General features: G+C 29.1%; 2 protein-coding genes across 2 annotated transcripts; one reads left to right on the top strand and one right to left on the bottom strand.

Moving 5' to 3' along the window:
* Positions 1–2,791: 2,791 nt before the first annotated feature.
* Positions 2,792–11,043, bottom strand: LOC112802752 (GDSL esterase/lipase At2g03980). Its single transcript, XM_025846095.3, has 5 exons — positions 10,721–11,043; positions 6,841–6,968; positions 6,491–6,709; positions 5,650–5,902; positions 2,792–3,230 (listed from the first exon to the last, which is right to left on the bottom strand). The coding sequence occupies exons 1-5, from the start codon at positions 10,965–10,967 to the stop codon at positions 3,043–3,045; spliced, it is 1,035 nt and encodes a 344-aa protein (XP_025701880.1). The 5' UTR covers positions 10,968–11,043; the 3' UTR covers positions 2,792–3,042.
* Positions 11,044–14,389: 3,346 nt separating this feature from the next.
* Positions 14,390–15,061, top strand: LOC112803999 (uncharacterized). The gene has a single exon (XM_025847442.1). The coding sequence runs from the start codon at positions 14,390–14,392 to the stop codon at positions 15,059–15,061; it is 672 nt and encodes a 223-aa protein (XP_025703227.1).
* The last annotated feature ends 2,441 nt before the right edge of the window (positions 15,062–17,502 follow it).

The raw sequence follows: 17,502 nt of genomic DNA, 5'->3' as shown, positions 1-17,502 counted from the left end.
GTTTAGTGAGGAAATTAGAGGCTTGGAGCTTGACGAAGAAGGGCATTTTGACGTGTTTCGGGCTTAGGGAGGAATTGGCCAAAGTATGATTTTGGTTTCTCGTAGTTAATGTTTAATATCGCATGAAAACTTAGTCTAGAAGACTATAAGATTGACATGAACTGAATGAATTGTGTATATGGTATATGATTTGTGTATGAAGGGTATATGAGTTTGTATGAGTCGAATTCAGATTTTTTTTATGAGTACAAGATAATGACGATGTTGATGTTTGTTGTTGGTTATGGTGATAAATTACGAATAAAATGATTGAATGGATTGGAAGGTATAGATGTTAGTATGTTGTGGAGTGAATGGAGAATGTATGAACATGGTTTGGTTACTTTTGGTACTATTTTGGTTGTAAAACTATGGTTTACAATTGAGGAATTGGGAAAGTTAGAGATTTTTGCAATTTTGGATAAAAGCTGATTCTTAACCAACTTTGGCGCCATAACTTAGCTTTCGGATCCTCAAATTTTGTAAAACTTATTTTGCTCAAAAATTGGGTTCGTGAAGTTTATAACGTTCAAAGAACAGACTGAAAATGATTTTTAAAGAAAAAGTTATGCGCATTCGAAGTCGGGTATGAAAAACTGATTTTTCTGACATTAACAGCTTTTTGAAGTTTCTGGTGCAGATGCGTACACGAACATACAAGCAATGCGAACCTGGGCTCGGCCCAAACGTCCTGCATACATGGACATGGCATGCGTACATGGAATTGGCCAAATGACAGGCTCGTGTACGCGAACAATGGTATGCGATGCAGGGATGTCTCTCTGCCCAACGGCTCGCGTACGCGAACAAAGGGGTGCGTACGCAGACAAAGGGGCGTGTATGTGCGAGATCGTCCAATTTTATACTTTCGCGTATGCGGATATGGCATGCATATGCGAAATCCCTATTTTCTAAAAAGTGTATTTTTTTAGTTTTAAACCATTTTTCTAGCTTTCCAAAATCCTTAAATACTTGTTTAGGGTCCGTTACCAAGTCTTTAAGCTTTAAAACATGGGGAACAGGTTGAATGAGTTAGGTGGAGAATTGAGGAAGAGATTAAGAAGTGAATGGTTGAATTGTTAAAGCAACAAAGTGATGAATGATACATGATGTGTAATTAATGATTATTATGATATTGATAATGATGAATTAAAAGTCTATTTGGCTTATATAATTGAGGCAAATTATTGACCCTCTGTCATATATATATATATATATATATATATATATATATATATATATATATATATATATATATATATATATATGAGCTTGGGGTGATTGTCTCCCCCATGGATGAGCTTGGAATTTTTCCATGGATATTATTGAGCTTATTGGGGCTGCACGTACAGAGGGATTGTCCAATGATTAGCAACCAGGACATATCAGGTTGGCTGTATAACCGACAGTTGAGCTCAACAGTTATAGGACATGCATATATCATACGCATTTGAATGTTTTTCTTGAGTGTATATTTTTTTTGGTTTGCCTAATTGTTTTGCCATGATTATCTACTATTTGTATAATTACAGTATCTGAATTCTACCTGTGCTTTCTTTATTTGGTTTGTTTGTCTATCTTTTGATAAAACCCTCACACAGCGAAGGAGTGATGAGGGTTGTTCCATCAGTGTTTAGGAGGTTTGAGGGAAAGAAAGACGAAGAATTAGCTTAGAGATAGAAATCTAGTAGTTAGAGTACCAAACCTTTTGGTTTAGAACTAATTTTAAGTTTGAGTTAATTTATGAGTAAACGAAGTTTTAGGAACGCATTTGGCTTTCTCGGAACTTTTTATATTGACTATGCGGGCACTTTTACCATACTGAGAACCTTCGATTCTCATTCTATACATATTTCTGTTGTTTTTTAGATACAAGTCAAGAGGTACCTCCCTGGGATTCTAGAGGCCTTCAGGAAGCGAAGAACTATATTTTGGGCTTAGCATTTTATTTCTACTTGTATATATATTTATATAGTTGTTCTCCGTATTGTATATTTTACCTTTTGTCCCTCTTAGGCCCAGTTTGGGTAACCAACTTAATTAAACTCTTTTTGATAAAATAACTTAAACAATAAATGACTCTGTTAAAAGTAACTTATAAATAGGTTATTTTGTGTTTGGATTTTTAACTCTAAAAGTGCTTATTTTATAGAAATGTGATGAAAAGTAAAAGTATTATGAGAGAAGTCATTTTTTTAACTTCTCTATAAGCTCCTAAATAGCTTCTTAGAAAGTTGCAATTTGGTTTTGAAAATTGTACCAGACATTAATACTACTACTTTTTATAAGTCAAAAGTTAAAAAAAGTTACTTCTAAAGTTTCCCAAACGGACCCTTAGAGGTCGACATGGAGAAACAGGAGTTTACTTTGTGATTTGAGACACATTTTGGGGTTGATATCTGTATTCTTGAAATTCTGATCTGTATGTATATGTTTTAGTTTTCTTACGATATTTTTTATCCATTTATGTTTATCCTTACGAGAGTATTACGATTCCAATTTCGGTCTTTGTTTAGTTTATTCTTCAAGATTTTTCGTTATAATATTCTTTAATTATATATATATTTTTTCTTTTAGTGGTTGTAATACTTCGTTATCTCTACTTTATGACTTAAGCATAATGTTCTGTGTGGTAGGGTATTATAATTTCCCATTCTAAATCAAGGAAATGGCATGGTGGAAAAAGAGAAAGGAGAAGACCTACCAAATTTGGCTGAGGTGGTCGAACTTTAATTTCTCTGATAATTCTAGATCACAATGTTAAATTTGTGGCCAATTTGATCATTTTGCTTGGCATTGTTTTCATCGCTTCAATCAAGAATAGCCTTTCCATTCTCAAAGTCAAAATCCCCAAGCAACTCCTTCTAATTATGTTTCTAATAATTTGCCCAAACCTAGGTGCCCACACTATTATGGCGCCTAGCGCCCATCCTTTACACGTACGACTAATTCAGAGCTTGGCAGCTAGCTTGGAGGCACCTGATTTGTTTAGGAAATTAGAAGTTACAAAAAGCGTCTAATATTTATGCGCGGAGTGCAAATAGCATGGTCAATGAAACATTTTTTTGCATATATTTGGTTGACTCTCTCGGTTGGGTGGTCATCAAAAAACAGATATGTGTTTCTGTTTGCACAAAGATCATTTCCATTGATGTTTCTGGGGCAGCATGGTTTGGATGCTTCCACTATGCCTGCACAAGTTATAATCAAGTGCGTCCATTACATTTCAAATAAATACATGTCTCGTACCTTGGTCTATGTATCATTTCTCAAACATAAGTCACATCTTATAAAAAATTATTTTAAGTGTTGCAAGTGTTTCGGTCTATATATCATTTCTCAAAGATAAGTCACATCTTATAAAAAATTATTTCAAGTGTTGCAATTGTTTCAATAATTTTAATGGTTGATTTTAATTATCTACATATTTTATAATTAAGACTAATAGATAAAATTATTAGAACACTTATTTTGTTTTATGTGTAGTAAAAAAAATTGATAAATGTGTTTTATTTTTTTTCCACATAATAAGATCTTACTATAAAAATTATTATAAGAGACTGAAATTTTTGCGGTGTTTGACTGTTTGTTCTAAATAATATATTTTTGAAATCTTAATTTTGAAATATTATTTTCAAGTATCATGAAAAAATTGTTTATTTATGTAAAATCGTTGAGAATTGTTTTTAAGATTTTTTATAATTAATAATTATAAATATATTTTTTATTATATATATTTCTTAGACTATATTTTCAATTTTAAAATAATCTAATATCAATAAAAGTAATAATTCTTTAATAAAACATCAAATATTCACTCTTCTAATAGATAAATTGAATAATTTTTCTTTTAAAATTAGATTGTAAAAATTTAAAACGACTTTGATTTTATAATAGGTAAATATCCATCCTGACCTATGACAAATTTTTTGAAAGATTACGAGATTTTCTCTAAATATATTTATTTAATTTTTAATTCTGCGAGACTGATTAGTATCTCCATCAATACAATTTTTTTTTTGAGTTAACAGAGTGTACTTATGTGGCACATTAATCAACTAATTTGTCTGTTAAATGCCAATTAAGATTAATAGAATTTTTTGTTTAAAAACCTTCATTTGTTTAGATTTTTGTTCTCTCTATTTTTTGTTATATTTTTCGTATAAATTGATTAAATTTATTGTGTAAGAACTGAAAAATATTACTGAATTTAAAGTTTTAACTTATAGAAATTAATTAGATCAGAGAATATACATATTTAATAAGAATAACATTATTAATTGTTGTTATTAGTTATTCTCTTATTAACAATGTTATTCTTATTAATACGTATATTCTTTATTTTTAATTAAATTCATCCTTCAAAAATTTTAAGTTAGTTAGTTTAGTCCTTTTGTCACTTCCATTACTAACGGCGTCAAAATTTGTTGATTTAACAAGTTAAATGACACTACAACACACATCTAATAGCCCTAATTAGCAGCTAACATGATAAGTTTATGAAATTATTAGATCAAATCAACTACATTGAGGGAATTCTAATGCCTCAAGTTCTCTCCTCAATTAGATTTTAATTTGATCTAATTTCATAAATTTATCATACTAATAGTGAATTAAAACTCCTATCCTATGTGTGTTGTAGTATCACTTAACGTATCGTATTAACAAATTTTGACGTTGCCAACAAAAAAATAACAGAAGAACTAACACAATTAATTTAAAATTTTTAAAAGATAAATTTGATCAAAAAAATTTTTTAGATACTAAGTCAAAAAACGAATGATTTTTTAAGAATGAACTTAACTATTTATCCATCTTTAATGCTTTTATCTACATGGTTAATTGACATAAACATTTTATTTATTGTATGTACGCTTAGATAAAATATTATATCAATTTTTTCATTACCTTTATAAAATAAAACATGCATTTCTTTTTCTTCTAAATGATGATGATGATGATGATGATGATGATGATGATGATGATGATGATGATGATGATGATGATGAGTTTATGTGAATTATAATAGTTAATTTAAATTGAGTACACTTAAAAATTGATATAATTCTAATAATATAATATGTTAACAAATTTTTTAAACAACAATAAAAATATTTAAAAAATATATCCTCCATTCAATTTTTTAAGTAAAAAAATATTAATATTTTTTAATTTTTACATAATAAATTTAGCCAGTATATATATGTAAAAATAATATAAAATAAAAAAACTATAAACAACCCTATGATAATTATTTCAAAAAATAATAAGATTTCCAACAAAAAAATCTATCAATTTTAATTGATATTTAATGGATAAATCAACAGTTTAATATATCACAAAGACATGTTTTATTAACCCAAAATAAAAATATTAATAGAAAGACAAACCAATTTCACAAAAATAAAAAGGCAACACCAAAAAAAAAATTATTTTATTGGGAGTCTTGTCTTTTGGAATAATGTTAAGGAACAGGTTATGATTTTTTCACTTTTATAATTTTCAAACAAAAGTTCGTTACCAAACAAAAACTTCAAACAAAAGTCAGAAAGAAGACCGAGGAATATTTTCTAAAAGGGGAAAACAAAAGCCATGTGACTTTGTGCTTACCATATTTATTTGGGTTTTCACTTATCTCCATGATGCTCTTGTTGAGATCTGAATGGACAAAAATAAAACCCGGAAGCTGGGTCTGCAATTCATGGAGTAAAATAAGCAATTTCTTATTGTAAAAGGAGATCCATTTGTTCATCTTCTCGCTACACTTTCCTATTGGTTTTGAGTGCAGAGTTATCGATGGAAAGCACCCTGCTGGAGGAACATTGTTCACAAAGAATTTTCTCGCTCCTAAGCTATAAAGTTTCTGTCACAAAAAAAAAAAAAAAAACAACAACAACAATAATAATAATAATAATAATAATAATAATAATAATAATAATAATAAATGAAAAGATGAAAGGAACGTCATGCTTTTGTTTTTCTTTAATTATTGTATTATTTGATGTCAAAAATCAAAATACTCCGTAATAATTCACAAAACAGGAATGCCAAACACCCAAGAGATCAGACATGCAGCGTGTGTGCAGGCGGGAAGAAAATCATATTCAAACTAAGTTCAATTGGCTCAATTCAATCTAATGAAAATTAACATAGTATGTTTTTGTTTAATCAAATCTTAAATATACAAAATAAAAAATACTATGTGTACGCTAAAAATTAGTAAAAAAACTATCATATATTTACGTATAAATAAACATAGTGGTTATTTTATTTTTAATGTATATTTTATATTTTAATATATATTTTATATAATTTATTGATTTAATATCTGATTTCTTTTGGTATACAAGTAGAATAATTCTAGGCAAAATCCTACGGACAAATGTGTCACTTTTATCAGTTTTTGCAATAATTTACACGTGAATTGTAAATGAAAATAGATGTGACATACCAGCAAGCGTATTTTGAATTCTTTTATGAGGTAGGAAGCAAATTTCCTACTACCACGAAATGTTCCGTTTTTGAAGTGATCATTCACACCCGAAGATACAAGAAACAAGGATTCAGATACATGCTTTTCCACTGCTTCTTTACTTAACCCCTTTAGCAAAATCTCCTTAATTGTCCTCTCAAACCCCTTTATTTGTTCGTCCATTATTACTGAAGTTTTCTAATTCAAGCAAGCCAAGAACAAATAGTATATGGGATCAGAAATTCGTTTATTCTTTAAAATAAGAAAAAAAAAATCTTTTAGCTAATGAAAATTTGAAGTAGAAAAGTGTGTGTATATGAGACACTAACATTACTGGTGTCTGGCAAAATTCCAGAACCTGCGGATGCGTAATTTATGCCTGTGGTTACGATTCTCTTTCTTTTACTTCTTGAAAGTCCCAAGTACGCAGGGGCAAAGGGCAGACCAAGGTAGATAGCTGCAAATATTAAAATGAAAAAATTGAATCGTAGATTAGTCTTTTGTGATAACATTACAAAATTGAAGAAGTTAACTAAAACATATTTTCTGGTAATAAAAAAAGAGCAATGCTAGGGAGTCAGCAACTTTTGGGATTGGTAGCCATCAAATAGCCATCAATAATGATTTAATGGTGTGAGATTGGTGAGATTTAGGGTTTAGGGAGTTAGCAACTTTTGGGATTGATAGCCATCAAATAGCCATCAATAATGATTTAATGGTGTGAGATTGGTGTGAGATTTTATCCAATAGTTTACATTTCTCTGCTAGTTATATGCTGGACAAAATACAATAAAATTGATGACCTCTAGATTTTTCCATAAAAAAAAACTCGAACATATTTTCTCTCTCGTAATAATACTAATTTGTAATGAATAGCATATTGATTATTGAGTATACTAAATTCTACTGAATTATCCTTCGCGTTTAATTGGTGTAAAGAAAATTTAATGGATATTTCGATTCAAGTGAAAGAATGACGATAGTATTCTCCATGGGTTATGTTACTTATACATCAAAATCAGTCACTAAAATTAGCCACTAATATAAAATACATGTTAAAATATAAATACACATTAAAAATAAATTAAACTTTACATATTTATACATAATATATTGATGACTGATTTTAATAACTAATTTTAGTGTACAAATAACATTTCTCATTATATATATATATATATATATATTGTGTTTACTACTAATTCACTTTTTTATTTATGTTATGTAATAATAATAAAAAAATTAGTGAGTGTTCTTTTGTAAAAATTATATTTTAAGTAATTATAATAGATATTATTATAAAGATTTTACAATTATTTTTATGTAAAGATGTATTTTTTTATTATTAAATAATAAATTATAAAATTTAATTTTGATATGTTATAAAAATATTATTTTAATTTTTTTTAAAGGATGACTAAACAAATAAAGTATATTTTTAACACAAAACTCTTCATACAAAAATATTTTTAATATCTTTATTTGAATAAATGTTATTATATATATTTTTTAAAATATTATACATACAAATATCTTTATTTATGTCTCAATTTATTAGAAGTACACTAAATATATATAATTTGTGTTAATTTATGTATCAAAACGTCCTTTAAAATAATATGTCTCAACAATCAAACAAAAAAACGTGTGTCAACATGTTTTTATCTTGTATAGACATACCCACTAACTAAACATTACCTTACGGTTGTTTAGAGAAATCATTGAGCTCATGATCGAAGATAATGACTAACTGACAAAGGCGTGGTAGGGTCGATGGATCGGAGGATTATGGTTAAGTTAAGATATTTATATGGGTTAGGGATTAAAATTACATTTTTTATTAACGGTGAAATTAGAAAAAAAATTTTGACTAATTATAAATTGGCAAAAAATTAATATTAAGAGTATAATTGATTTTTTTTAAATTTTAAGGATAAAATTGAATTAAACTAAACATTAGAAATAATTTTAAAATTTTTTAAAAATATTTAAAATATTTTACTAATAAAAAAACACTACTTAGTAAAAAGCTATTAATCTGTTTAGAGAAATAGCAATTTAAATTTAGTTTGGTAAATTTTTACTTTTAAAAATTATAGGATATATGTTTAGTAAATTAAATTAAAAATGACTTTTAACAAGTACAAATAATAATAAGTATATTTGATAAAATAGTTTTTAAAATTTAAAAATATTATAATAGATATTAACGTAAAAACAAATTTTAGGTATTAATTAATGTGTATGTTTGGATACCATTAATTTGATAGAAAAAAATTTTTTTTAATAATTTTTTTATTTTTTAACATACTTAGTAAATTTCTAATAATAAAAATAAAAGTATTAAAAAAATAAAAAATAAAAATCTATTTTAAAAAGCTACAATTTACATCTTTTTTTAAAATATATTTTTCATATAATAAATAAATAAATAAAATATTTTTTGCACGAGATATTCAAACATAAAATTATATTTACTTTTCTATAAAATAAAATAAAAAAATAACTTAAAAAAATATTTTTTCTTAAAAACTCATCCAAACAAATTTAATATATAAACATTATATTAAACTTTTAAATTTTGATAAACACAAATTAATTTTAAAAAACTCATTTTTAAATACTTTTAAAAATAACTTTTACTTTTAAAAACTATAAATACAACAATTTTCTAATAACAATTCTCCAAATACCAAAGATATGCCTACTTATTAGAATCTCAAAAAGAGAAGGGGCATAATATCGATTATCTGTTATTAGAAATCGCTAAAAATTCAATTAAAGCGTTGTCTAGCTTTGAATATATATTTTTTTCAATCTAGCTATGTAATCAATAAGAAATACAGCCAGATACAACTAACTAACAATTTTTTTTTAAGAAAATATGAATTCAAATTATCATATTTAAAATTTAATAAAAATATTTAAAATTTAAATAATAACAAACATTTGAAATAATTATAAACTTATTTTAAAAGTTTCAAAAAATCATTTTAAAATGTTCAAACATTATTTTAAAAACTTCTATTAAAAAAAACATTCAAAACATAACAAAAAAATATTTAAAATTTAATAAAAATGAAATATTTAAAATTATTTTAAAATTTTTTAGGAGGAAACATCAATTTAAATTATGATGAAAAATATCTAAAATCTAATAAAAAATTCAAAATGTTAAAAAAATTTAAAATTATTGTAAAGCCATTTTAAAAATTCTAAAATCATTTAAAAAAATCCAAAATAAAAAAATACATCCAAAACGTAATAAAAAGTATTTAAAATCTAACAAAATTAAGATATCCAAAATCATTTAAAAAATTTTAAAATTTAACCAAACAAAACATCCAAAAAAAATTAAAAAAAAATTCCAAAATTAAACATGAAACCTCTAAGAATACTGAGAAAAAATTATAAAACTCAAGACATATGAAACTCAAGAGAAAAATATCTAAAATTAGTAAAAAGAATCGTTCAAAGAAAAGAAAAAAAAAAGAAGAAGAATCTTCTAATGCAAGAAGGAGGAAGGGGAGGCCGCGGTGGCGCGGTGTTCTTGCGCGAAGTGATGGAAGGAGTGCTGTGCCGTTGTATTTTGTGTTGTCATTGTGGTAGTCGAACTCTCGTAGAAAGTGCTATGGCAATGCGAGATCATGTGAGCGACGGTGGTTAGTTCGGCTCAGTGACACCACGTGTTGGACGTCATTAGGGAGTGCACAGATTGCGAGTCTGCGAGAAGATCTAGGACGTCGATGCGCGTAAGAGGATCCCGTCGAAAATGGCAGCCGCAACGCGATATCGAGGAGGCGAATCAAGACCGGAGCAGAGGAGAAGCAATGTTGCATCAGAGGAGGAGAGGAATAGCGTTGCATCGTTTTCTTATGAAAGGAGGTTATTTGAAACAAATTTAAATTTTAAAAATTTTAAGATCAGATTTTTTGAAAGTTTTTTAAAGTTGTTCAAGTTAGTTGAACCACTAAACTTTTTTTTTTTTTTCCTCACAAGATTCTTTAAAATAGGAAGACATTGACTCTAGTCTTCCGTTTCCACTTTCTCTTTAACAAAATCTTGAGGAAGAAAAACAACAAAAATAAAAACAGAAAGCTTCAGTTTTTCACAGATCAAATAATATAAACTTGGTGCAAAGAAAATCAATTGGCACAATAGGAGTAAATATGGATAGTAATGGATGATTCTAGATATATAGTTTCTCACCAAGGAAATCAGCAACAGTTTTGCCATTAGTGCAGCGACCAGTGGGTGTGCCGAAATCTATGCCATAAGGAAAGTAATTTTGCGGATCCTCTCCTGGCACATAGTGGTTGTTACCACTGTCAACAAGTGAATCACCGAACACATACAGTGCTGGAATCTGTTTTGATTCCTCACTCTTCGTTGCAAATGCTATGAGTAGCAACACCGTTAGGATCAAACTATGGTTTAGATCGTTATTGCTACTCATTTTTTTGGACTCAATTTAATTGTGTTTTTGAAACTATGAATATGAATTATGATATGATGGGGTTACTTCTGTCATAGCTTCCTGCTATGAATATGAATTGGAAAAGTATATGTTACCAAGAGAGAGCCTGCCAACTATTACCAACACGTGATAAATTAGGATTAAACAATGATTAACTTAGATGTGGCTTTATTTAATAGATGGGTTTCATGTCCAGCCCAACTCAAGTTGGCAGATTTTGAGAAATAAAAAGTTGATAACTTAGCACTACGGATATGAATTATGATGTGATGGCTTCCGTTTTTTTAATTAAAAAGAGGTGTTAGGAACGGTTATTGTTCCAGAATCTGGTCTGTTTCTCTGAAAAGATTCAAAAGATAAAAATAAAATTTTAATATGACCAAAGACGGAGTTAGACTAATTATTTAGAGGATCATATGTTTAATAATTTACTAAAAATATTTTATATTGTTATATTTTTAATGATAAAATTAAAAAAATTAAATATATAATCTCAATCAAATATTTATACAAATATATATATTTAATATCCCATTAAATTCATCAAAAAAAATATCCCATTAAATAATGTTAACATTGTAATATAAATAATATAAAATTGTAATTAAATAGTTGACAAATTTAACTATTATGTCAAGATATATATACAAATAATAGTTGTTATAGTATTGAAGAAGAAGACATATATGCAATAATAGTTGTTATAGTAGATAGTTATTGAGGAAGCCTTGACATTTTAATTTATCAAAATCTTATTAATTGAAAATGTAATATAATTTTATACTTTAATTATATAAAATTAAATAAACGAGACTAAAATTGATGAAATTTTTTTAAATCTTGTGTGAGGACAAAATGTCTCCCTCTGCAGTGTGTAAAAAAAAATTAGAACTTAGTAGGAAAGGAAGTGGACGGACAAACTATACGCATCAGAAAAGCAGCACTGTAACTGATCTTACATTCTTATTTTGTGAGAGAGTACAATAAGTTGAGAATATTTCTATAATCCAATTCTATGATATTGTTATGTCTTTGTGATAATCACATTCCTTTATTTTATATGTATAAAAGATTGCAATCTACATAATATCTTTTGTTTGGTTTTTTATGGTATGATGACACTATAGTTTTACTTTTCGAATAAATAAGAAGCAATTGTGATTTATTTCGATTTCGTTTTAAAGAATAAAAAGTTAACAGAAATATTTGGTAAGTAAAAAATATTAATAAAAAAATATTAAAAATATTATTTTTGATTTTATTATTTAATATATTTTATAATAAATAAATACTAAATAAAATAAATTTAGATTAATTACTTTTTTGTTTTTTCTAACATAATTCTCAATAGCATTTTAAGTTTAAGACTTCATAAAAAAAATTTCAGACAAAAGGAGTGAAACTTATCAAGGATATTTTAATTTTTGAAATGAAAGTATAAATTGCCAATGGTGGTTTTAATTTTCCCTTTTCTAAAAGAAAAATATCTTAAATAAGGTTTTAAAAATTAAAATGATAATAAAAAATTGCTCTATTTACCGAATTATTGATTTAAAAGTTTAATTAGTCCATCTATGATTTAACCAAAATAACTGAATTATAATAAAAAAATATATAAAATTATAAATAACCCATCTATAACCCCTACTTCTCCTCATCCCATCACAACCTTCGCCATTGGATCACTTAACCATAACTGCACTATAAAAAAAATATTCATTTAGTCACACTTTTTTTAAATTATATTTGAAAAGCATAATCTATTTTATAATAGGCTACGCTTTTTCACATGATGCTTTTTGTAAGAGAATAGGAAACACTATTAAGATATCATTTTAAAAGTGTCTTCTTAGATATTTTAAATATCACTTATAAAACATAACCGTATCTGAATAGTTATGAATACACTTTTTATACTAAAGAGAGCGCTTTTAAAAAATAACCCATTTGTTATATTTTAGGTGCGTTTTAAAAGTGTTGCCTAACCTATATAGGACCAAATCCCTCGATACTTAGTCATTTTTTTTTCTTTTCACCAATACTACACAGCAACACAATGTAACTTAGCCAAATCAAGTGATCGAAGAACATAACTACTCTGATCTCACCACCAACACTTCATGCTCTCATCAACCCCAAATATGTTTCGTCGTCGCACCAACCACTCGAGAACTATCGGCGTGTCACCACTCCAGAACCGTAGCTCCTCTTCCACACTCACCGCTCCTCTTCCCCACTCGACGCTAACCACTCGAAAGCCATCAGTCGTCTTCGCAGCGTGCTCACATCGGTAGTCATCGTCCTCCCGTTGTTCACCATCGTGGTGGAGAATGTATGTATTCACCCTCATTTGGTTCTAAAATTCCAGAGGGTTAGGGTTTCAATTTTAGGGTTTTTAATTTGGGAGTTTAGGTATGTTACGTTGCGGCACGGGTGAACTCTCGTACCCTCATTTCTCCTTTTGTTCCACTTGATTTCATTAGATTTCATGGTCTGACATTGTAAATCATTGTAAATCTTCTCTTCCACCCTTGTTTTTTGTGTAGACTACTGCATGTTTTGAAGACTAGGAGGAAGACCAAGGCGCTACAAAACTCATTGTAAATCATTGCCAGCACTTAATTACCTGATTACTTTATTGTAAGATGGAAAAAAATCCATGGTTTTTGAGCTTGAGGTAGCATACTAAACTTGTTCATGAGATTTCATTTCCTTAGCATTGGACATCACTCTCTATTTCAAATATGAATGCCAATAGTTCTTCATCTCATTCTCAGTTTTTTCCGACAAATTTTGTGCTATTTGAGACCACTTGCTCAAATTTAAGTTACTCTTAATTATGATATGTGTGATAATAATTGGTTGGACTAAAGAGTAGGATAACTGTAATTTAATAAATGGGAATATGTGTGATGATAATTTAATTGTTTATAAATGGGAATCCAATGGCTACTATAATGAATCATCTATATTATTGTTGCCGTTTGTTACTTTGATTATGTTCTAATTTTTCAAAATGTGTTTACTTCACTGACTACTATTTTTCACCTTATAAAATAAAAAAAGGACTTTATCTTAATGTTATGCATCCTTTTGAAATTGATATTTTATGTAACATAATAGAGTTTGTTTTTTGTATAGCTGTCAAGTTGGTTAGTTTGTTAGACATAATTATAGCACTATTTGTTAGTAATTTATTTTTCCTTTTGCTATATATATTGTAATTGGTACTCAGTACTCTGTAGTGGTTCTTTTAATCAATTATTCTCTCTTTTCACTTCTTTTCAATTCTTCTTCCATTACTTTAAATTTCAATGACCTGAGAGTACATCACCAACCTTCTTCTTTTCTTATAATTATTTTTGTAATTCACTTGAATTTTAAGCTTGGTATCATTTTACATGGTATCAGAGCGAGAAGATCCAACTATGGCAGATAATTTAGCTAATCCGAATGCAAGCCCTTCATCAAATTCCGCTGCAGATTTTGAGAATTTCACCGCTTTCATGCGTCAATTCTCTCAGTTCCAGGCACATCTTGGCAGATCTAGTTCCTCTTCTGCAATTTCTGATCCGATTAGCCCTTATTTTCTTCATCCAGGAGAAAGTCCTGGTTTGGCTCTAATTCCGCTTAAGTTGACACCTCAAAATTATTATCAGTGGTCGCACGATATGTGGAGAGCACTCAGATTGAAGAACAAGGTGAAATTCCTCGATGGATCAATTCTAAAACCAGGTGAAGGTGATCCTAATTTTGAAGCATGGGATATGTGTAACAATTTTCTCCTCTCCTGGATCAACCTCTCTCTCAGCCCTGAAATCGCTAAGAGCGTGATGTGGATTAGCTCAGCTCCAGACTTGTGGAATGATTTAAAACGTCGTTACTCACAGGGAGATGTCTTTCGAGTTGGTGCGTTAAAAGAAGAATTTTATGCACTCAAACAAGGTGATCTTACTGTTACCTCTTACTTTGCTATGTTGAAAGCTATTTGGGAAGAATTAGAAAATTTACATGCTATTCCTAGTTGTGTTGCTTGTGTTAATGAATGTTCATGTGGATTACGAATTGTTTGAGACTATGCTTCTGAGGAATATGTTGTCAAATTCTTAAAAGGATTGAATGAGCAATATTCAAATGTTAAATCACAAATCATGCTAATGAAGCCGTTACCTGAAATCAACACAGTACTATCTATGTTAACCCATACTATGTTAACCCAACAAGAGCAAGAATTGAATTGTGACCCGTCAAATAGCAACATAGTGACTAACTCTTTAGAGGTGCAAACCTCAACTGGAGGCGGTTCATTTTCTGGAAGAGGCAGAGGCCGTGGACGAAATTCAGGCAGAGGAGAAAATCAAAAATCTTATAGTCGAGGCTACACTTCAAAGTTTTGTAGCTACTGTAATCGAATTGGTCATTTAGTAGAGACATGCTATAAGAAAAATGGCTTTCCTACTCACCAAAAGCAGCGAGTAGCCAATCAACTTAGCACTGACGAGATAGTTGAGAATTCTAGTGCTGAGATTGCTGATTCTAACCAGGATAAAAAGAGCGATGATACAGTACTTGTGTTGACTCCAGATCAGAAGAAAACCTTACTAGTACTCCTTCAACAACCACGCATGCCAACTTCAAATAGTGTAAACCACATTACTTCTTCGGCCACCCTTACTCAACCAAAAGGTAGGCATTGCTTGAGTGTAACATCAAATTTTACTAAAACTTCTTGGATACTTGACAGTGGAGCTACTGATCATGCATCCTATATTCAAGAGTCTTTCAAAACTTTTCATTATATGAGACCAGTTTTGGTAAATCTACTTGATGGTTCTACCACTACAACAAACATTGGTGGCACTGTGCAACTCTCTAAACATTTGATTCTTACCAATGTTTTATTCATACCTCACTTTAAATATAATTTGATTTCAGTGTCTAAACTCACAAAGTCATTACATTGTGAATTAAAATTTACTGATTCTTTTTGTGAGATACAGGTACTCCCATCATTGAAGATGATTGGGCAAGCTAAAGTCATTGGTGATCTTTATGTGATGGATGCTCAACCTTGGAAACTAACTACACCAGAAGTTAACACACATTCTGTAAATGTCACAGTGCAGCAAGATTTAGGAACTCTATGGCATGCTAGACTAGGTCATTTACCATCCAAAAGAATGTCAATCATGAAAAATACATTTCCATTTATTGAATGCATTTCATCATCTCATGTTTGTGATTCTTGCCACTTGGCTAGACAAAAGAAATTGTCTTTTCCCATTAGTAATACACAATCAGAATATATTTTTGATTTGTTACATATAGATATTTGGGGACCACTCTCACTTTTATCTACTGCTGGCCATAAATATTTTCTTACAATTGTAGAAGATAAAACGAGGTTTACTTGGATTTATTGCATGAAACTAAAATCCGAAACTAGAGTGTTAGTAGAAAATTTTGTTCAAATGGTGCAAACTCAATTTCATAAAGTTGTGAAACAAATTAGAACAGATAATGGGATGGAATTTAAAATGAACTCCTTCTATAACTCAAAAGGAATATTACATCAAACATCTTGTGTTGAAACTCCTTAACAAAATGGAATTATTGAGAGGAAGCATCAACATATTATGAATATTGCAAGAGCACTTTTGTTTCATTCTAATGTGCCAAAATGTTTTTGGCACTATGCTATGCAACATTTAGTACATTTAATAAATAGACTACCAAGCACCTTCTTGAATCATCAAACGCCTTATGAGGCACTTTTCAAGAATAAACCAGATTTGACTCATCTCAAGGTATTTGGTTGTCTTGTTTTTACTACCACTTTGAGTACTAATAGAAGAAAATTAGATCCAAGAGCTAGAAAATGTGTTTTTCTTGGTTATCAATCAGGAACAAAAGGGTCCATTTTGTTTGATTTAAAATCCAAAAAAATTTTTATATCAAGAAACACTGAATTTTATGAACACTATTTTCCATTCAAACAAATACCAAGCACTGATTTTTCTATAGATCAGCCTTCAATTGAATCATCCAATTTTGACCCTTTTGCATTCTTTTATAATAACTCTGCACATACTTCTTCATATGAGCATACTCATGGCATAATTGCACCTCACACCATACACACTACACCTGATTTATCTGCCACTTCTACATCACCTATGGCATCTCTTCATGATATAACAGATTCTGCATCACCCGCCACCTTAGAATCAGCATCTGCATTGGCACCATTGGAATATTCATCCATTCATATTGAGTCACAATCTGCTGCACCAGTTTTGAGAAGGTCTGAACGAGAAAGAAAAACACCCTCTTATCTTAAAGATTTTCATTGTTTCCATATTTCATCACATAGAGATCCAATCAATGCGGTCCAATTACCTTCAACATGTAAGTATCCCCTTTCTCACCATTTGTCATATTCATTGTTTACTCCCAAGCACCAGGCCTTCACTTTTGCTCTCATAAATAACTCGGACCCCAAACACTATTTTGA

The sequence above is a fragment of the Arachis hypogaea genome, chromosome 5 (genome assembly GCF_003086295.3).
Source record: "Arachis hypogaea cultivar Tifrunner chromosome 5, arahy.Tifrunner.gnm2.J5K5, whole genome shotgun sequence".
NCBI classification, from domain to species: Eukaryota; Viridiplantae; Streptophyta; class Magnoliopsida; order Fabales; family Fabaceae; genus Arachis; species Arachis hypogaea.
Note: the sequence above shows the minus strand (reverse complement) of the source record. Positions and strands in the feature narration are given on the sequence as shown.

Coding starts and splice junctions, on each gene's coding strand:
- LOC112802752 (XM_025846095.3), bottom strand. CDS start 10,967: ATGAGTAGCAATAACGATCTAAACCATAGTTTGATCCTAACGGTGTTG. Junction 6,969..10,720: donor AACTGTTGCTGATTTCCTTG/GTGAGAAACTAT, acceptor TAATATTTGCAG/CTATCTACCTTGGTCTGCCC. Junction 3,231..5,649: donor TGAAAACCCAAATAAATATG/GTAAGCACAAAG, acceptor TAACTTGTGCAG/GCATAGTGGAAGCATCCAAA.
- LOC112803999 (XM_025847442.1), top strand. CDS start 14,390: ATGGTATCAGAGCGAGAAGATCCAACTATGGCAGATAATTTAGCTAAT.